Consider the following 23,670-nt stretch of genomic DNA (forward strand, 5'->3'; position numbering starts at 1 on the left):
TTATCTGATCTTGAAAGACGACTTTTGAACCCCATATCAACAAATGGTTAACGAGCTATTGAAATCGCTTTTCGTCTATTGCTCATCATCCGTGTCTTTTTTTTCACAGCGTGGCTATTGGTCACATTTTATTCACCGAAAATATGTCAAGTGTAATTTTTTTTAACTTTACTGTTATTTATTGATATAAAATACCTTATTTTTCAATTATTAGCTATAGCTCATTTTATCCGCTACAAAAGTGACAATACATGTATAACCTAGTTGGCGTTTTTAAAAAAGGATGTCGTTCACAGGGTAACGGTCACATCCAAATATTTTGAAATGCTTTGTCGCTTCGTAAAGATTGCTGAAATATTGCAGCGTTGTTTTCCCTAACTAATCATTCAGGTAAAGAGGAAATACTACCGACGATACATGATACATCATGAACTATTATCGTAACTATTTTTGCTGAATACTTTGGTTATTCGTACACCACATATATTGTTTAGTTTTTGTCTATACATGTATTTGTACACCACCCTTTGTTCTTGCATTGTCTTGCGTATAATTTAAAAAACTTCGCAGTTGACAATATAGAAGACACTACATAAAACTTAAAGATGTAAAAGGCATCCGATGTCAACAAAAGGAAAACCACACTGATCTATAAGCTACAGAAATACGTGAATACATGATAGACAGGATCACTGAGGGTTTTTAGCTGATTAGCGTTAGTACAGATTTCTACATGTCAGTTCACTAATAAATTCTCCCACGATTTAACACCACACAATAACGATTGAAAAGGTAACGTTAGAATATTTCTTAACAACAAATAGCACAAATGATCATATGCAAACAAATTATGAAAGCAAATCAGTTGTCTAACGAGAGGGCCAAGAGGATATCGTGACGTTTACCATTGGATTTTACAAATCGGTCAATTTAACATGTTGGTTCCAATATCTTTAGCGCTTCATCTTCAATTAACAGACGTCCAGTTTTGGCATTCATACTCCCCTAATTGTCAACTGAATGCAATTTAATGAATATATTTTCATTTGATAACACTTGTATGATAACATCCCAAGATATTTGTATCTATAATGAAAAAAAAATCAATATCGTCAAGGACGAAACAGCCATTTTCTTGTGATCGATTGGCACAAAAATTATGACATCACATAAAAATAAGCTAATAGCAGATCATGCACCCCTGAATGTCAAATGCGTCTGGTAGGTATACATATTAGGGTTGCAGTGAAAAAGTAAATATATGTATATGAATGCTATAAAGCACGTGGTAGTCAAATAATTTCAAGATAGCCAAATATTCATTATTTTGTAATCTTATCTGTCTCAAAAATGAGCATTAATAAATACAATCTGGGGTGGGGGGGGGGGGGATGGGGTGGGAGGGGGGGTGTTTGGGGTGGGTTGGGGTGTAAAATGATTATCAAAATACTTCTATATCGATGACAAAATTTTGATAATTGTAATGTCTAACATGGTAACGAACCTTCAAGTTGTCGATTACCGCGTTTTCCCTTTGGTGCATTATGCACAACAAGAGTAAAGAGAGAGAATACATGTAGTACTTATAAAAATTCCAGAAGGTTCATTAAGTATTAAGCTCACATGTTGAATTTGAACCATAGCAACAAATCCATTCTAGTAGAATCAAGAAAGATGACTTTTCTAAAACATGAAATTAAAAAAGATCCTGAATACTCTCTGGTAAATACATGTAGCGGTATCGAAATAAATCGATTTCAGTAATATTCAGAGAAATAACAGAAATTAAAGACGGACGGATGACGAGCAATGGGGGAAGGCTATTTTCATAGCTCGCCAACCATTTGCTGATGGTGGGTTTTAAAAAGATCAATTCAATAAAAGTATTTTGACGGGGTATCCACTGGAGTTGCATGAATGCGTAAATAACGACTACATGTACAATGCTGTGTAATATTCAGTTTTCGTAACTTTGGATGTGACCGTTACGCCCTAATAGTTCTAAGTGTGACCGATATCACTTTCATAATTTCTTGATTAAGCACCGTCAATGTTTCTCCACTAGCAGATAGATGAAAAGGAAATATTTTCTTTCGACAGTCATATATTACATATTAGAAAACCGGGACGGTTTTGTGTGACAGCAACATTTATTTATTTACAACTTTTAAACAGCTGAAAAAAATTGCGATAGACTGTCGAAAAATAAGCATTATCTGACTAGTTTGACGATATTTAATAGCTTCATAGAATCTCTAACTACAGTCTTTGACGCGTTTTTTATGCAGCTGTTTATGTCATAATTTCAGCCGATTTTCATCTTGAAGCGGGCGTTTTTTCATTGTTTTTGTGTGTCCCGATATATCACTTCCGATGACTGTAGGTTGTCCCCATTGGCTATTTGAAGCACAATATAGCGATTACACAATGGGACAAATTTTAGCCAAATAAGATACCGTGTTACAAATTGAATGAAAGTAAAGGAAGTAACCAAATTGAGATACCCGGATGATAACAGGAAACCAGCGGTAATAAACAATACGGAAATATAACATCAGCAATTAAGCATTACATAACAAGATGACATAATAATATTTATTATATATTATACAAACCCACTTTCACACACGACCGGCCGGTCATACAATTTACAAATATCAATCCTTTCACATCCGTAGTAAACAAAACATGGCTACCGTAGTTTTGAACCAAAATGTTTCCGCCAAAACAACCAACTGACTCACCTAAAATGCGAAAGGAAAGGCAATGGGAGCAGCGACAATCCCAACAACTGACTCGGTAAACATTACAACGCATGGACAGTGTTAATACAACTTGTTATAGTGAAGAAACAGTTCAAACGAGCACGCGGCTCCGGACCGCTACTGTACGTACCTAGGCCTACTACCCGGTACTCGTACCCTGCGTCAGCTGATTATTGAGTGAGTCTTCGGTATTTGATCATTATGTAAATAGTCCCTAGCAGTAATTTTTTCATAAATGAAGTGGTCACACATGGGTCACATGTTTCATATACCTGTTCCCCAATCGCGTAAAAACGAAACCCTGGGTAAATAGTCGGTTTCTTTAGTGGGGCCTCTTTAGGGGTAATGAATGCCCTGTATATTTAATAAAATGTACCGTTGTAAATGCAATTGAATAGTTTAGGAATGTAACCGCTATGTGCATTATCAAGCTAAGATATGTTTCAATTAATCTATAATATTAATGCTACCAGGTCAATTCATAACAGTTTCTGGATGTATATATTTATAGAATTTTTAATTTGTAAAATTTTTGTTGCTTTACATGTTCTGTATTTGATATTTATACACATACATTGTATAAATGATATACATTGTAGTTAATTTGTTAAAAATTGTATTGTATATGTGTCTGATATACACATATACATATGTACATGTAGGTTTTAGCTTGTTCTTTAGATATCATATATTTGGAGGACACATACAGTATTATTTCTGGTCATAATAATAAATTATCATTTATAATTATTCTGAATTTTTGTTGGAACTATATAGATAATGAATTTTGTATCTTTTTTGAAACAATATTTGATTCTATCAAATGCATCAGTGACACATTCACAACTTATAAAATGTTTTCTCTAAAATGAAAAAAAACTGTAGAATGAACCTACATTTATTCATTTATATATATTTGAAATTGATCATTTCAATTTTTGTCACATTCAACAGATATAAAAAATTGTTGGTTCTTTTTTTTCAGGCACCATGCATGCATAGTGACATGAATACAGAAAGTTCATCCCTTGGACCTGTATACAAGTGTATGTATACATATACATACAATTAGCATCATATGAAGACTGAAGAATGTTGATTTGAGTGCTCTTGAAAGTAAACTTTTCCAATATGGACCTAGAAGATCATGAACAGAACATTTAAACAGTATTAATTTATTAAATGTTCCTTTCAACTGTAATCATTAAATAAAATTATGATGCAATACTTTTTTCATTGTTTAACTTTGTAGAAATATTTGTTTATATTAGTCCTCTAGATCCAGTGATTATAATTCTTGCATCCATATGCCTGCCCATTTGTTTGTCAGGGCTTGTGAGATAGCTTTTAAATTACTTTTAAAATATAAGGATTTTTTTTACATATAGCAATATAGATACCATTGTTTTAGGATTTCTAAATTCTACTTTACAAGAGAGTAGAACTAGCAAGTTATCTGAAATGTTAAAAATCTTTTTGTCTGAACCAAATTTCACATTTATTGTCTATGTGTAACTTGTACATAGACCATTTATGTATTAATACTGTAGTAACAGTGATTACAAACACATAGACTAAAATGTAGTATGTAGTACTATGTACATCTGTCTTTGATTTGAGTTCTAAACAAAAAAGTGGTACCTATTGGGAAGTTGTGACTTGGGCGAAGGGTGAAATACAGAAGAAATAGCTACACATGGAAAAAAGAAAGATATACAGTACCATATGGATTCAAAGTTGCTCCAAAATCAATGAGACTAAATAACCAAAAAAAAGCCATGTAAACCCCAAATATGCAATGACCAGACCAATGATAAAGCACCCTTCCACTTCCAGTTATCTGTAGCTATTCTATATTTCAACCCCCCACTCGAGTTACAACTTCCCAACCTCATGATTCTTCTGTCTTTTACCCCCCCCCCCCCCCCCATACCCCATACACATACCTGATTGATTGTCATGTTATTTCAGGTTCCTATTCAGGTATTATTCCTAAAAACTAAAAAGGGTATACACACTGTGTACTCTCAAAGGAGGGGAACCACTTCATTCAAAAATGGAATTTACAATTTCATCTTAATTTTGAAATTTTCAATTTAATTATTAATTACTGGACTATTAAAACAGTATAGAACCCCTCGGCTACAGACAAATTACTGTGGTACACATTTCTCTTAATTAATTACTTTTCTTCAACTCAATCATCTTTTTCTCCAGAGCACAAAAAAGAACAGGAAACAACAGAAAAGGAAAGTAACATACATGTAGGCCTATATGTTTTCTGGAAATATATATGATGTGTTAATTCTCACAGCATAGGCCTACATGAATGTGAAGAATTAAATATTATCAATGTTTGAGAGAATTTCCTAGTTGTAATTCTATAGCAGCTACATGGAATGTACGTTTACATATATACATTGTACGATACATATATACATCATAAAAGTTTCTTTCCTTCCAGCTGGACATTCATGTCATCTCTTTCCAGAACTCAAATATTGTTTACAAAAAAAAAAAAAAAAAAAAAACAACCAGAGACATAGATAATTTAATTAAATCTCTGCAAAAAACTACACGAATAATTGAACACATATATTGTACTTGTAAAATATCTATGTATGAGCAGAGATTTATATAATTACTATTTAAATCTCTGGTATGAGCTAATTTATTTTCACATCTTTGACAGCTACATGCATGGACGTTCTATGGAACGTTTTCGTGTGGTTTTAAATGGGAAATTATGTTACGATTATTTGTATTTAACCTTCATGATTCGGTTGATGTAAAATACGACGAATGCGATGCTGCAATAATTGCCCCTTGCCGGGGCCCCATCTCTGCATCGGCAGAATATTTGTGTCGATTTCCATGTACAAGATGCTTTTATCGAAAAATGATTACAAAGCATTGTCATTAATGTAAGAATACTTCATTTGCATCAAATGTATCATCTCAAAACAACAATTTGCATACCGCATTAGTGGTTTATCACACGAAACGAAACCGACACGACTGAGAAACACATGTCCATGTTGACATTTCCACGCAGCCTCGTTTTCAAAGAGTTCGGCGAATTTATATTTAGAACTGTGCTAAATTTACACGGGGCTTCCCCAAAATTTCAATGGTCAAAACTGGACACCGTAAGCAGAACTTGACCATCATTATGGTATACAATGACTTTTGGAAGGCCAAAGAACGCATTTAGACTGGTTTCCTTTGCCCGACTATTCACTTTAATATACACATTACAAATTGTCGAAGCCCATGAAAAAGTTTGGTATTTTGCATAATAAAATTCAATTTTTGTGCACTATAAAAATGAAAAGAATACAATATTATTTTCAAAAGGACTTTTCACAAAAAAAGATTCCTCCTTACATCTGAGTAAAATTGCAATCATTTAAAAATGTCATCCACCCCTTTGTATTTCAATATGTACAAACAGCAAAGACAACGTCAACAAAAAGACATAAGATAACCATAATAGTTACTGATGTCAGTGATGTAAAGGCTTACAAAACTAATACTGGACGTTAAGAAGCACTCCCATGGGTCGTATCCTGTGTAGGCCAAGAGAGGTAACCCATGCATTCCCACTCCTGCTCTGATTTGGTCAGGTTTATTTTATTCATCTCTGATACATGCACAACTATATATGTACCTTGTAATACGGGGGTTTTGAGAAACCGAAAGACGTGGATAAAGCACGATTTACTGTCGATTAGTCCCATATTGCAGTGAGTGCTATGTCATCTTTTGGCGTGAATTTTGTAATGTCATAATCACCAGAAGATGGGACTGACCCACTGACGGTAAATCGATCTTTATCTACGTCGTTTTGTCGTTTAAGGATCATTCTTCGATACAGCGATAGAAATTGAAGATACGACTAATCCTACAAAGTTTGAACTTGTAGTAGGGATGGAGTCAATATGGAAAGATTAATTCTAAATACAAATAACAGATACCCAGGAAAGGACAGCTTTATTAACATCCAAACTGGAAGATTAATTGAAAATGGAAAATGGTGTGAGAGCTCTTCTGCGAAAAGGAAATGCATTGCTATTTTATATTTTAAAGAACAAAAACAATAAATTGAATGCACAAATTTATTAAAATGTCAATGACCAACAATGTTGATAATCATTCCAGTATCTTTCAAGTATTTTTATATAAAGACCTGTGTTTTATATAAAGGCCCTTTTCGTCCCTGTTGAAATATATTTCTCATCAATTCAGTTATTTTTGTTTTTAATCACATTCCCCCTCAACCTACTATTAATAAGCTAAGATTATAAATCCTATTATATATATAAAGAGAGAGAGAGAGAGAGAGAGAGAGAGAGAGAGAGAGAGAGAGAGAGAGAGAGAGAGAGATCGCAGAGAGAGAGAGAGAGAGAGAGAGAGAGAGAGAGAGAGATCGCAGACCTGTTTTATTTTTTTTTTCAAATATTTAAATTCCATCACAAGGATAATTTATATTTATTTATTCTAGATATATATGATACATGTTAAGGACATTTCCAATGCTTGAAGACATATAATATCACGATTAATTTCTAGTTTTATTTTATGTTCACTGTGACGCTTTATAGTTAGAAGTAAAGACTTCAAGTCATGATCGTACGATTTTGTTTTGTTTTGATATGTTTCTAATGTATGGCACACATGTGATATCCTAATATTGTGTGTTGTTATGGAAACAGAGCCGCGTCTCCAATAAATATCCGGGTCAAATCATTAATCAGTCAATCTTGTGATGATCATTCTATTTTTAGAAGTTGAGTTAATTGATTATAAAGTTACTATAATACTTTCTGTATATGTCACGGAAACTTTTGTAGAGTTCGCTGGTAATCAATTCATCATAAACACATGCTATAAAATATTCTTTGGTGCTAACTCAAACATCACCCGCTTTTTATGTTTTATACTCCCCTTTAAACGTTGGGTGAGGTACAAAGGTTTTAATATCACGACATTTGAATATATAGATACGCTGGATTGAGTCAAATGGATGAAAAAATAGAAGTGCGTCACCGGATCTAAATCCATGTATGCTTCATTGCCTTTCCACTAATCGAGGAAATACAGATATAAATGTACTTCTATATAGGTTGTGTGTATATATAGAAGTCAAGGGATCCTAATATTGTGTGCATTTTAACACCAATACCTCCACAGTGGTCGAAGATACTCCGGAGGACCGTGTTCTTATCACATATTCAACAGATTGGGCCATGAATGTAAAGATACACATTTTATCAGTGGTTCGAATGTCTGGATCAAATGGAAGATGTTGCAGATGAAATAGTGGTGAAAACACTCGGTTTTTAAATAGATAATTGTTACATTGTCTTAAATCTACAATACAACGTTCCTCAAAATCGAGTGGCTCTAGTTTAGAAAGAATTACTATAGCTGTGATATCTTACGCGATTTTAGCTGTGGAACTGACGACAAAGCTTAAGACTATTATAAGTTCCATACAAATGGGTTGTTATGGCAACTGAGATATTTGACAAAAAACGCACTTGAGAGACAGTCCAAGGATGGCGTGTATTGGCAACAACTCCAAATTAGCATGTGTTGCACTCATTGTCATCATTATCAGTTTCGTCTGCGCAAGCGTGGCTATCTTCACGCCGTTTTGGCAGCAGCAGGAGAATAACGGGAACATCACGTACTCGGGACTGCTAACCACGTGTCAGAATAGTATCAGTGACTGTTTTACCATCGACAATATTCTCAGTACCTACCAAGGCACAGGTAAGAAGTCACATACACCGAGGTTCTGATTTGAATACTTGAAGTTCTGTTCTGAACGCTTTAGAACGTTCAATACTTTCAATTGTCAATGACACTGATATTCTCGTAATATTAATACAAATGTTATCTATGAGAAAGGATGGAGACGCAGACATATTAGACTATTTGATAATGGCGTGAAACTTTCGGTAATAGATCGGCAACTCTTTATATATTGTGTCTGTAACTTAAAATATGATATATATGGACTGCAAATTGGATGGTCGGATGGTCATGTTTGATTTTATATTGCTATCGCCTATTTCTTAAATGCATAGGAGATGCACTTCAAAGTGTATCTTTATGTCAGGTGTTAAAACAGACAGACGAACGGGCGAGTCGTGAATAGGTTCGAATTAGATAGTTTGTACTATCAGCTATTAATAAAATTTCACCATGGAGACTTGTAAACATCGTGATGACAGAATTAAAGTGCACGAACATGAATTAAAATCCACAAACATGCCTGGTTTCTTATTAGTGAGAAATATTCAGGGCGATAAGGATCTTTTAGCAAATAAACGAGGTTGGTTTTTAAATAAAAGAACATTTAGTTTAGAATTTACATAAATTAATTTTGAATGGGAATGAAGATTTACATTGAACAAACTGGACACATCTTAATTTCACATATATCAATACACTAATCAACTTGTTAAAGGAGTTGTTAATTAGAATTTAACGTACGTGATGCATTACGATGAACATTAAGTAAATTGTATGATTAAATGACTCACGGATTGCCATCATTTGATAGAGAAATTAATAATGGATAGATGAATGTTAAGTAAATATCAAGAATTATCAAACATGGATTGAACTCTGCTATTGTTTGATTACCGTTGTATTGTTCTTTTAACCCTTTCTGCCAACAAACTGTTACCTGTGTAAACAGAAATATTAAATGAATCTATTGTGCTGGACGTAATTGCACAACTTAAACTATTGAAATATTGCATTTTATCATAAAATGTAACATGTATCAAACTTCTTAATTACAGACATGTTTTTAGTTTAAACATGTTTTATTGTCAATACAAAAGATAAAAAGATCAGGTTATTATAACTTATAAAAGCCTTCTCCTAACATACAGTGTCGAAACAAGAGACAATGGACCTAGACAATATTAATAACAAAATAAAATTTACATTTTTATAAAATCAAAATCTTTACCTGGGCTTTTACATATCCTACATATTATTTTGCATTATTTTTGCTGCTGCCGGGTATCTTTCATTATGCATAAGAAGATATTCAGTACAATTTGCAGTATTTGTATACGCCTGATAAAACTTGTCGGTTGTTGTACCACCATGCAGTCTGAAGTGGCATTTAGTAGTCTCCTTCCGGTTCACATTACGAAACCAATAATACAGGATAATAAAATTACCACTTATAATACCGGATATAAACAATACATACATATCTGTGCTGAATATATATACTACAGCGAAAATAACACGTCTTTTTAGGACAAATCGACATACTTTAACTTGCCACACAAGATAAAACGTTCTCCTGTTCTTAATTACTAATCCAGGTCAGTTGCAATCCAGAAGCGACAATTTTAGCATTCAAATACACCTAAAATGGCTGAGTTTGTGTTGAATATTACGAGAGAGAAGACCATACAAAACAATGACGTTTGTAAACGATGCCTAATGTACATCATTTCTACATTTTATAGATCAGTATGACGATTTCCTCGTCAACCTTTCACTCCAGATGTTTGGGTTTCTACTCATCATCGTCTCCATGGTCGTTCTCTCTCTCTACTGTTGTTGTACATTCAAGGCCATCGGCATTGTGGCGGCTGTCACCAGTATATTAGCAGGTAAGTTATCTCCCCTGACCTCTCTTACCGGAAATCGAGCTGGTAAGTTGTCTCTCCTGACCTCTCTTACTAGAATTCGAGCTGGTAAGTTGTCGCCCCTGAACGTTCTTACCGGGATTAGATGTTGTAAATGATCCCCCTTTTTTAGCAGTATGCTAGCTGTTGTAACCAGTATCTGGAAAAGAAATTAAGTTGCCTCCCTTGACCTATATCACTACTATTCATCTTTTATATGTATCCTATAGATTATAGACAATGACATCGTTTACATTATATTAACAATCCATCCTAGACGTAATTCATGATTTTGTATGTAATGTTTACATGATTAAAATATGAATTTATATAATAAGAATAATGTTCTTCTGTTTTTTACATAGGCTGTACCATTATAGCAGGCCTGATTGTGTACGGGGTGAACTTCAATTCCGTTGTCAACTCCATAATGTCATGGTCGTTTGGACTGGATGTAGCGGCTGCCGTTCTGGCTCTGACGGCCGGAGTCCTGTGTATTATCAACAGTTGTTTGCCGTGATGTTGTCATAGTAACCCTGACGGCCGTAGTCCTGCGTATCATTAACAATTGTTTAACGTAGTGTTGTCATGGTTACCCTAACGGCCGGAGTCCCGTGTATCACCAACAGTTGTTTAACGTAGTGTTGTCATAGTAACCCTGACGGCCGGAGTACCGTGTATCATCAACAGTTGTTTAACGTAATGTTGTCATAGAAACCCTGACGGCCGGAGTACTGTGTATCATCAACAGTTGTTTAACGTAATGTTGTCATAGAAACCCTGACGGCCGGAGTACTGTGTATCATCAACAGTTGTTTAACGTAATGTTGTCATAGAAACCCTGACGGCCGGAGTACTGTGTATCATCAACACTTGTTTAACGTAATGTTGTCATAGAAATCCTGACGGCCGGAGTTCCGTGTATCATCAGCAGTTGTTTAACGTAATGTTGTCAAAGAAATCCTGACGGCCGGAGTTCCGTGTATCATCAGCAGTTGTTTAACGTAATGTTGTCATAGAAACCCTGACGGCCGGAGTACTGTGTATCATCAACAGTTGTTTAACGTAATGTTGTCATAGAAACCCTGACGGCCGGAGTACTGTGTATCATCAACAGTTGTTTAACGTAATGTTGTCATAGAAACCCTGACGGCCGGAGTCCTGTGTATCATCAACAGTTGTTTAACGTAATGTTGTCATAGAAACCCTGACAGCCGGAGTACTGTGTATCATCAAGAGTTGTTTAACGTAATGTTGTCATAGTAACCCTGACGGCCGGAGTGCTGTTTATCATCAACAGTTGTTTAACGTAATGTTGTCATAGAAACCCTGACGGCCGGAGTACTGTGTATCATCAACAGTTGTTTAACGTAATGTTGTCATAGTAACCCTGACGGCCGTAGTACTGTTTATCATCAACAGTTGTTTAACGTAATGTTGTCATAGTAACCCTGACGGCCGTAGTCCTGTTTATCATCAACAGTTGTTTAACGTAATGTTGTCATAGTAACCCTGACGGCCGGAGTCCTGTGTATCATCAACAGTTGTTTACCGTAATGTTGTCATAGTAACCCAGAGTCCTGTGTATCATCAACAGTTGTTTAACGTAATGTTGTCATAGAAACCCTGACGGCCGGAGTCCTGTGTATCATCAACAGTTGTTTAACGTAATGTTGTCATAGTAACCCTGACGGCCGGAGTACTGTGTATCATCAACAGTTGTTTAACGTAATGTTGTCATAGAAACCCTGACGGCCGGAGTACTGTGTATTATTAACAGTTGTTTGCCGTGATGTTGTCATAGTCACCATGGCGGCTCGATTCCTGTGTTGGGAACACCATAGCTTTCTCGTATGGTATTTGTATTTTCAATATATTATATGGTTTGATCATTATATGATTTGATTTTATCAATATATGGTATCATTTAATCAATATTGCATTTGATTTGACCAAAATATCATTTGCTTCTACCATAATTTTATTTACATTTGCCAAGGTTTTCATCATTATTTGATTTGCTGACATATATATTTGATATACATCTATCTTTGTTTCATTTGATGTTATCATTTTCGTTTATCGTAAAATTTTTTGATTTCATCTTTATTCCCTTTTACCAATTTATGATTCTACTTTACATTGTTCACAAACATCATTATTTTGTTGCATAAATCCTTTATATGGTTATAATTTTCCATTTTCCATTACTGTGACTGTATACCACAACTTTGATTAGCGTACGATTTCAGTTGATTAAATTTCAGGATGCCTTGACAATAGGAATCATTAGATTGTATGTGATTTCAAGCTACTTTTTCAAAAGCATTATATTTTTGACATACATTGTTGCGTAGCATGCATTGGGTGCTTTAGCATGTCCAATGATAGACGATGTCATCTAAAAAATATGACAACCAATGCTTTCTTTACATCTAAATTCTTATTCCCGTTAAGAAAAGAACATATGTATCTAATAAAAGATAAAAATAAAAATTATGTTTTGATAGAACAGCCTATGACTTATCGAGAAGAAGTGGGTCCCGGTTGTTGCCATGGACAACCAACTAAACAGTAACAGTATATCATATGCAATGCAGTCCCATCGATAGTCCAGATGTACAAGGATGAATAGAACAATTCAATTTATTTCTATTATTTTCATTACAAAATCACTTCCATGAACCCAGTCTGTTCGTGACCTCCTGAAAGTATTAATACGCAAGAGTCTAACTGTCTGCCAATGTAAATGCTGGAAATTATCATATATCGGGTTCATTAGTAACATATTACTGAGGTAAATATGACATTTTGAACCACACCAAGTGCTACAGGTCCCAGATGATTTGTCTCCACTTCATATCTATATATAGTCCAAACTATTCTGCCATTCTATCGTTCTTTCTTATTGGTCTTGAGCCCGATGAATATAATGTATAAAAGATAATTTATACTGTAACTGCTGTACACAATGACCAATAACTACTGGCGGATAAAGTTTAATCTATCAAAAAGAAATGTTTTGTTGGTCAACACAATTCACGTGACTTTGTTCTATATCTAACAGAACTGCTTCCGTTTGAAGGAGTTATACTCTCTAGCACAACAGCGCCGCCTGTGGGGCAAATTTGTGCGGTGGACATCCATGTCAAGTAACTACCGGTAGTTTAGTTTCGTTTTGAGTGTCGTATATAAGGCAATGATTGCAAGATAAACAGGATATACGATTAGTATCTACGGTACAGAGTTTATTTTGGTGCTCGACACGGAAAGTCGGTATTCTTAATTATCACACAAAACTTCAACTTGTATTATAAGATACTAACCGTATATTCTCTATACCGACATAACTAGTCTTTGTATTGAATTGTCATTTGCAATGATATAAGCGTAATTATCAGGTGTAGATATATAATATCCCATTCGATAACACGAACTGTGGTTAACGTCTCGGTGAGCCTCCAGTTTTACCACATTTCTTGGCCCCTCGGGTAGTATATATTCATACCTTCGTATCAACATTAATAACTAACTATGTTGATTTTATTATATACATAGGGTGGATTCAGGAGACGCGATAAGAAATTTGCGTCACCAAAATGATTTGATGAAGAGATGGAGTGCAGTTAAGTTTAAGATGTTCTCCATATACATCAAGTGTAACATATATGTTTTGAGAATTGGATTTCTTGATGAAAGTCATACATATTTCTCCTTGTGTATTAAATAATTAAATGGTCAATGTATTCAAATTTTAAAGCATTTTCTATGGAATTCCTAGCAAATCGATTGCAATCCGCTGTAGTTTTAGATGGAAATAAGACAATAAAAGCAATTTCTTACATTCTTTTAAAATGACTTATTACTGTTGTTTGTTACAGGAAACATAGTTATCGCACAAGTATTATGATTTATTTATTCAAGATTATGTTTCTTTAACAAACATACATGTTTGAAACACTTCTGCCTAGGTACTTGAAGATGGTTCAATAGGTTTTTAAACGAATAATTCGAATCTACTAAAGTTACTACCCTTCGTATTACTCTGTCACAAAGTGAAACAACTCTTGTTAATTAGAATGCAATGAGGACAGCAAGGCGACAACAGAACTTGAATTCATTAATTTTCAAAAAGGTTGAATTTGGTAGGAATAAAGATGTAATTGGTAGTCATTTTCACAGGGGTTGGGCATTGACATACGAGGGAAGTATTACAATATTACAGTATATTACAATTATATAATACTACATTAATGTATTATTGAAATAAGATCCCCCTCTTATTTCAGTCCCCTGTTGTGAAGCGGCTTTACCCATAAAACGGGTTAGTAATATATGGATAAATATATCTTCATTGCATATGCATTTCGTATTTTCCTAAAAGCTTATATTTATTATCCATGCAAAGTCGCTGTCAATTTTTCAACATCGTCATTATTATAGCAAAAATCTCAACTAATGCTCTGCTTTGAGTAAAGAAGGGTAAATTTAGATGACATCACTATTTCCATATTCCATCCACCATATATCATCGACCATGTGCCATCGATCACGCCTGACAGTCAGGTAAACGGTACCACGGTAGTGATAACATACACTGGTAATATGGCCAGGTTAAAACCAACCCGTTTGGCGCTACTTATCATTGGTGGAATTATCGTATGGAATGTCTACAAAGCCAACGTTTACATTGTCAGCAATGAGCAACGTATACTTCAAGGTAAAATTATATTAATGGATCTATAATTTCATGTGTACAATAGTATAAAGACTAATGGGAAATGTACAAGGATTAACGGGATTATCACTTGATGTGTAAACTTGTTCAAAGCTTAATGGATTTTTTATTTGATGAGTTTGTAGTTTCAAGGTTTATAAAGTTTAAAATAGTGCAAAAATTATTAATATATATCGGTGTGTATGTAATGTTCTGCCTTTACATGAAAGTATAATTGTACTATAATTTATGGAGTTGTTTTCCGGATTATCTGTAATGTGTTTTATATAACATAAATATATCAAAGAACATACGTGAGGGAAGTAACTTTGTAATATCGACAATTTCACACAATCTATCTAAAGGTATGGTGATATGTATTACACCATCTATCTAAAGGTATGGTGATGTAGTTTCACACCATCTATCTAAAGGTATGGTGATATGTATTACACCATCTATCTAAAGGTATGGTGATGTAGTATCACACCATCTATCTAAAGGTATGGTGATGTGGTATCACACCATCTATCTAAAGGTATGGTGATGTAGTATCACACCATCTATCTAAAGGTATGGTGATGTAGTATTACACCATCTATCTAAAGGTAAGGTGATGTAGTATCACACCATCTATCTAAAGGTATGGTGATGTAGTATCACACCATCTATCTAAAGGTATGGTGATGTAGTATCACACCATCTATCTAAAGGTATGGTGATGTAGTATCACACAATCTATATAAAGGTATGGTGATGTAGTATCACACCATCTATTTAAAGGTATGGTGATGTAGTATCACACCATCTATCTAAAGGTATGGTGATGTAGTATCACACAATCTATATAAAGGTATGGTGATGTAGTATCACACAATCTATAAAGGTATGGTGATGTAGTATCACACCATCTATCTAAAGGTAAGGTGATGTAGTATCACACAATCTATATAAAGGTATGGTGATGTAGTATCACACAATCTATATAAAGGTATGGTGATGTAGTATCACACAATCTATATAAAGGTATGGTGATGTAGTATCACACAATCTATATAAAGGTATGGTGATGTAGTATCACACACCATCTATATAAAGGTATGGTGATGTAGTATCACACAATCTATATAAAGGTATGGTGATGTAGTATCACACAATCTATATAAAGGTATGGTGATGTAGTATCACACCATCTATCTAAAGGTAAGGTGATGTAGTATCACACCATCTATCTAAAGGTATGGTGATGTAGTATCACACCATCTATCTAAAGGTATGGTGATGTAGTATCACACCATCTATCTAAAGGTAAGGTGATGTAGTATCACACCATCTATCTAAAGGTATGGTGATGTAGTATCACACCATCTATCTAAAGGTAGGTGATGTAGTATTACACCATCTATCTAAAGGTAAGGTGATGTAGTATCACACCATCTATCTAAAGGTAAGGTGATGTAGTATCACACCATCTATCTAAAGGTAAGGTGATGTAGTATACACCATCTATCTAAAGGTAAGGTGATGTAGTATCACACCATCTATCTAAAGGTATGGTGATGTAGTATCACACCATCTATCTAAAGGTATGGTGATGTAGTATCACACCATCTATCTAAAGGTAAGGTGATGTAGTATCACACCATCTATCTAAAGGTATGGTGATGTAGTATCACACCATCTATCTAAAGGTATGGTGATGTAGTATCACACCATCTATCTAAAGGTATGGTGATGTAGTATCACACCATCTATCTAAAGGTATGGTGATGTAGTATTACACCATCTATCTAAAGGTATGGTGATGTAGTATTACACCATCTATCTAAAGGTATGGTGATGTAGTATTACACCATCTATCTAAAGGTAAGGTGATGTAGTATCACACCATCTATCTAAAGGTAAGGTGATGTAGTGTCACACCATCTATCTAAAGGTAAGGTGATGTAGTATTCACACCATCTATCTAAAGGTATGGTGATGTAGTATCACACCATCTATCTAAAGGTATGGTGATGTAGTATCACACCATCTATCTAAAGGTAAGGTGATGTAGTATCACACCATCTATCTAAAGGTATGGTGATGTAGTATCACACCATCTATCTAAAGGTAAGGTGATGTAGTATCACACCATCTATCTAAAGGTATGGTGATGTAGTATCACACCATCTATCTAAAGGTATGGTGATGTAGTATCACACCATCTATCTAAAGGTATGGTGATGTAGTATCACACCATTTATCTAAAGGTATGGTGATGTAGTATCACACCATCTATCTAAAGGTATGGTGATGTAGTATCACACCATCTATCTAAAGGTATGGTGATGTAGTATCACACCATCTATCTAAAGGTATGGTGATGTAGTATCACACCATCTATCTAAAGGTATGGTGATGTAGTATCACACCATCTATCTAAAGGTAAGATGATGTAGTATCACACCATCTATCTAAAGGTATGGTGATGAAGTATCACACCATCTATCTAAAGGTATGGTGATGTAAAGGTATGGTGATGAAGTATCACACCATCTATCTAAAGGTATGGTGATGTAGTATCACACCATCTATCTAAAGGTATGGTGATGTAGTATCACACCATCTATCTAAAGGTAAGATGATGTAGTATCACACCATCTATCTAAAGGTAAGGTGATGTAGTATCACACCATCTATCTAAAGGTATGGTGATGTAGTATCACACCATCTATCTAAAGGTATGGTGATGTAGTATCACACCATCTATCTAAAGGTAAGGTGATGTAGTATCACACCATCTATCTAAAGGTATGGATGATGTAGTATCACACCATCTATCTAAAGGTATGGTGATGTAGTATCACACCATCTATCTAAAGGTATGGTGATGTAGTATCACACCATCTATCTAAAGGTATGGTGATGTAGTATCACACCATCTATCTAAAGGTATGCTGATGTAGTATCACACCATCTATTAAAGGTATGGTGTGATGTAGTATCACACCATCTATCTAAAGGTAAGATGATGAAGTATCACACCATCTATCTAAAGGTATGGTGATGTGGTATCACACCATCTATCTAAAGGTATGGTGATGTAGTATCACACCATCTATCTAAAGGTAAGGTGATGTAGTATCACACCATCTATCTAAAGGTAAGGTGATGTAGTATCACACCATCTATCTAAAGGTATGGTGATGTAGTATCACACCATCTATCTAAAGGTATGGTGATGTAGTATCACACCATCTATCTAAAGGTATGGTGATGTAGTATCACACCATCTATCTAAAGGTATGGTGATGTAGTATCACACCATCTATCTAAAGGTAAGGTGATGTAGTATCACACCATCTATCTAAAGGTAAGGTGATGTAGTATCACACCATCTATCTAAAGGTATGGTGATGTAGTATCACACCATCTATCTAAAGGTAAGGTGATGTAGTATTACACCATCTATCTAAAGGTAAGATGATGTAGTATCACACCATCTATCTAAAGGTATGGTGATGTAGTATCACACCATCTATCTAAAGGTATGGTGATGTAGTATCACACCATCTATCTAAAGGTATGGTGATGTAGTATCACACCATCTATCTAAAGGTATGGTGATGTAGTATCACACCATCTATTTAAAGGTATGGTGATGTAGTATCACACCATCTATCTAAAGGTAAGATGATGAAGTATCACACCATCTATCTAAAGGTATGGTGATGTGGTATTACACCATCTATCTAAAGGTATGGTGATGTAGTATCACAACATCTATCTAAAGGTATGGTGATGTAGTATCACACCATCTATCTAAAGGTAAGGTGATGTAGTATCACACCATCTATCTAAAGGTATGGTGATGTAGTATCACACCATCTATCTAAAGGTATGGTGATGTAGTATCACACCATCTATCTAAAGGTATGGTGATGTAGTATCACACCATCTATCTAAAGGTATGGTGATGTAGTATCACACCATCTATCTAAAGGTATGGTGATGTAGTATCACACCATCTATCTAAAGGTATGGTGATGTAGTATCACACCATCTATCTAAAGGTATGGTGATGTAGTATCACACCAGCTATCTAAAGGTATGGTGATGTAGTATCACACCATCTATTTAAAGGTATGGTGATGTAGTATCACACCATCTATCTAAAGGTATGGTGATGTAGTATCACACCATCTATCTAAAGGTATGGTGATGTAGTATCACACCATCTATCTAAAGGTATGGTGATGTAGTATCACACCATCTATATAAAGGTATGGTGATGTAGTATCACACCATCTATCTAAAGGTATGGTGATGTAGTATCACACCATCTATCTAAAGGTATGGTGATGTAGTATCACACCATCTATCTAAAGGTATGGTGATGTAGTATCACACCATCTATCTAAAGGTATGGTGATGTAGTATCACACAATCTATATAAAGGTAAGGTGATGTAGTATCACACAATCTATATAAAGGTAAGGTGATGTAGTATCACACAATCTATCTAAAGGTATGGTGATGTAGTATCACACAATCTATATAAAGGTAAGGTGATGTAGTATCACACAATCTATATAAAGGTATGGTGATGTAGTATCACACAATCTATATAAAGGTAAGGTGATGTAGTATCACACCATCTATATAAAGGTATGGTGATGTAGTATCACACAATCTATATAAAGGTATGGTGATGTAGTATCACACCATCTCTATGAATATTGGCGATTGCATCCTTATGCAGAGAAAAAGAAATTGAATTGAGTACAATTGTTTTGCAATATATGAAAACTGCAGTCGTGGTAGCTGGTCTTGCGATTTCCACGACACATATAGAAATGTTTGAAAATATTATATCTTATGAAAATTATTTCTGTTTATCTTTTCAGAATACATTCGCTTTGAGGCAAACAGATCACAGATAATGAATTGCCCACCATCAATTAATATCAACCAATCAGAGACAAACAGTACGTTTATGCATTCTCAGCTTTTCGTCCATTGTAACCATAGCAACGCCTATCTGTATACGTCCTTGACATCCAAAATGGTGGTTCCATCAGTAACATCTGGTAGCCGTTGTTTTTTCAATGCTGTACTTAAACACTGCCCGACAAGTCCCGAATTTAGAGTACCCAATATACTACACTCCGTGTGGTTCAACCAGGAGACACTAACATTTTATAAAATGCTTGGTTTTCTCAGCGTTCACAAGTTCCAGAATCCTTGTCTAATAATGCTTCACGGTGACGTCATTCCATCTGGTCCCTATTGGAATTATTTGATACGGAACGTGCCAAATATCATTCACGTACGAATGGATCAGCCAGAGAGGACAAAGAACAATAACACGTTGGTGACAATAGAACACAGGTCGGACTTAGCCAGACTTATCGCGTTAAAGGGTAGGCTCTTTTTGTAGTATTTCCATTTACAATGTGTAGTTTTTTTTTGTATCCGTCTACATGAATTTTACTTATAATGAAAGGGTATACAATGCAGGCCACGTGGACAAAGGTAAGGAAAGCGCTATCTTAATGCACATGTATTAATTAGTTAGTGTGTAACCCTGAGTGGTGTTGTGATTGATTGTGAATACTTTCAGACATACGGTCAATGACTACTTATCTTTATATCTATCGGTTATGCAATTGACATGATAACAAAAATATACCGAGTATTGACATTATATATAACCTTACCAAACAAAGGAATTTATGAGATCATAATTCTCTTATAAAATAATTCTCCTATAACTCCCGTTGGCGTAGTGATATGTAGAACATATTTCGTGACGTCGTTCTGACCATCGTCATAACGTAATAACGTCATAAAGAAATTAGCGCCCGATGTCTACTATGAAATGGCGGAGTTTTCATGAGAAACCCTTTCTAATGTCTGCAAAATATTGCCAGCTAAAATTAATCATAACACGAGTTATTCAATATGTCTGCAAGCCTGTGAGAATTATAGGACGATAAATCCCACAAGAAGGCAGTTTAATAAATAAACCAAGTGTCATCACGTAAAGTGGATGGATGGTAAATACATTTATTACTTCAACATAGAGAAAACAACGAATATATAAAGCTTTGTTTGGTTTCTTTCGCACACAATAAAGTACATTTAGTCATATTATTACTTTCTCTCTTTAACGGATATTACTATTTTTGTTTAATTTCAGAGTATGGCGGGATATACTTAGATATGGACACTATCCTTCTTCGTTCCCTTGATCCGTTAATGAAGTACCCGGCAACTATGAGTTTGGAATACGTCACCAACCTGTCGAACGGTCTTATAATGGCAGAGAGAAGCTCCGTCTTCATTGTACAATGGCTAAAACAATTCCAGACTAACTATGTTCACGACTCAAACAGGTACTTTGAGTACTCACTATTCCTACCTACACGAATCGCTAGAGCGCATCCGTCCTGGATACATGTAGAAAACATGACATTCTGCTCGCCTCCGGGGAACATGTTACATCAGCTCTTCGATGAGAATTTCGACTGGAAGGACAACTACGCCATACATCTTTATCTACGTTATTATACAATAACTGACGATCCGTTCACTGTTCGACAACTGAATAAAACTATCGGGGCAGTCGCCCGCCTTGTACTCTACGATACCAAGTCATTATGCAATGATTAGACCATCCTCGAAACTCCAGGGGTTACAATCATTTACGATCTCTATACCCCTGAACTAAACTGGAGACAACTGAACAAAACAGGTGATTTAGTCATTTAACGTACATCAAAAAAGTCTGTGATTGTGTGACTTTCAAGTAGAATGTCGCTCTCTCTGTAGTCCTCTTATTTTTGCAGGCATGTTATTGGTTCAGATAATTTCCCCTAAACTGCCTTCAGTTATATTATGAGATTATCCTGGGGTGTAGAGATTGAAAGTGGTCGAAACCTATGAGTATCGAGAATGTGATTAGACAAGAAAAGGAATACATTTCTGATGGCTACTCGGCAAATAATATGGGGCTTTAAGTCAATATACAATGAATTATTCAATTGTCATTACATAATTGGCAAATACTCTACGGGTTCAGGTCATCGTGTAATGATTCGACAATGCATATATATTCTGATTTTTTCTTATACATTCTGATTCCTAATATGTATATAACATATTGTAGTATATAAAGGTGATGGTTCATTGGAAAATGCTGCATGAGATCAAGTCTGTTTGTAATGTTTTACATTTTTCTTTTCCCCAGTTTTGTCAAATCTGGTTGTGTTTTAGCCTAGTTACTACGGCGACCGTAGTTACCAGTTTTATTTTGTCAAAAACCAAACCAGGAATGTAAATATCAGGTTTTATCTTCATTATGCCATCATAAGTATTAACGTAGTTGGCAAAACACATGCTATGGAGCGCGTTTTGATTGCGTATAAGATCGTATATGAACGCAGATGGCAAAGAACATATTCTAGCGCGTTAGAGAATATTTTTTGGTAACAGAGTTCGTACTGCCGTATACGTAGTCAAATGAACATTGATCCTGAAATTAATTCTTTGTTATGATTACCAGTTGAACATTTTATTACATTTTAAGTCATTGTGTTATGTAAAATAAAAAACATCCAATTGGTACCAAATCAAAATGAAATAAATACACAGAAACGGAAACAAATACGTTTTCATGTTGATTTGTAGCAGTAAAAAAATACATTTCATTTTCGTGCGATACAATTTTTTTGCTTAATTTCATATTTTTCTCATAAATGTAGAATAGCATTACAAAAGGTAAAGATAGTACACCGGTGATGAATGATTTTTGTTCTTTATAAAAAAAAAAAAAAAAAAAAAAAAAAAACGAATTAGTATTTTTCTTCACTTTTAAAAGTTACTTGCTTTACCACCACTGAAAATAATGAGCATTTTATTTTACTTCAAGATAAAAATATTAACATAATAAATTGCGTCCCGAAAAAACTCCATTGCACTATGCCCGCTATGAATGACGTACTGATTGTGCATCCGCTAAAGCAAAACAAGTTATTTTGTATTATTTTGTTTGTGTTAATTCCACATACATTTACATGCGTTGACACCAATCAAATGAATTCACGTATTTGAGAAAATGTTGAAGATAACGAAGAAGTTGTATATTTAAACATAAAGTGATGTATAGTAGGTTAGTGACGAAGTATGATGTCCTGCTTTGTTACGTATTGTTACATGAACGAATAGCAGAAATGAGAAACCAGCAGCTAAATTCAAAACACAATTTAATTATATATATAATATTATACAGAGATGGTTTACAATATCTAAAGTAATTGGTGGTGGTACAAGAGTAATACGATGATTTAAAGTGTTACTTTATCTGCCTTATACTTATACTTTATACTTATCTGTATGTGAATGTCCTGGTATAATCCTTGATCCTTCCAGGTTTCAAATTAATAACAATCACAAATCCACAAGGAAAATGAATGTCCACAGATGATTTGTAAAGTTCCAGGCAATATGAATAAATCCACATAAAGAGTTGTAATAA

At 34.7% G+C, this 23,670-nt stretch overlaps 2 protein-coding genes across 2 annotated transcripts; both read left to right on the forward strand.

The window, feature by feature from the left end:
- The first annotated feature begins 7,918 nt into the window (after positions 1 to 7,918).
- Positions 7,919 to 12,003, forward strand: LOC138309395 (uncharacterized). Its single transcript, XM_069250586.1, has 3 exons — positions 7,919 to 8,543; positions 10,271 to 10,417; positions 10,798 to 12,003. Exons 1-3 carry the CDS (start codon positions 8,327 to 8,329, stop codon positions 10,950 to 10,952), a joined length of 519 nt encoding a protein of 172 aa, XP_069106687.1. The 5' UTR covers positions 7,919 to 8,326; the 3' UTR covers positions 10,953 to 12,003.
- An 8,270-nt stretch (positions 12,004 to 20,273) lies between these two features.
- LOC138309219 (uncharacterized) lies at positions 20,274 to 21,809 on the forward strand. Its single transcript, XM_069250375.1, has 2 exons — positions 20,274 to 20,554; positions 21,334 to 21,809. Exons 1-2 carry the CDS (start codon positions 20,338 to 20,340, stop codon positions 21,804 to 21,806), a joined length of 690 nt encoding a protein of 229 aa, XP_069106476.1. The 5' UTR covers positions 20,274 to 20,337; the 3' UTR covers positions 21,807 to 21,809.
- The last annotated feature ends 1,861 nt before the right edge of the window (positions 21,810 to 23,670 follow it).

The sequence above is a fragment of the Argopecten irradians genome, chromosome 15, assembly GCF_041381155.1.
Source record: "Argopecten irradians isolate NY chromosome 15, Ai_NY, whole genome shotgun sequence".
Classification (NCBI taxonomy): Eukaryota; Metazoa; Mollusca; class Bivalvia; order Pectinida; family Pectinidae; genus Argopecten; species Argopecten irradians.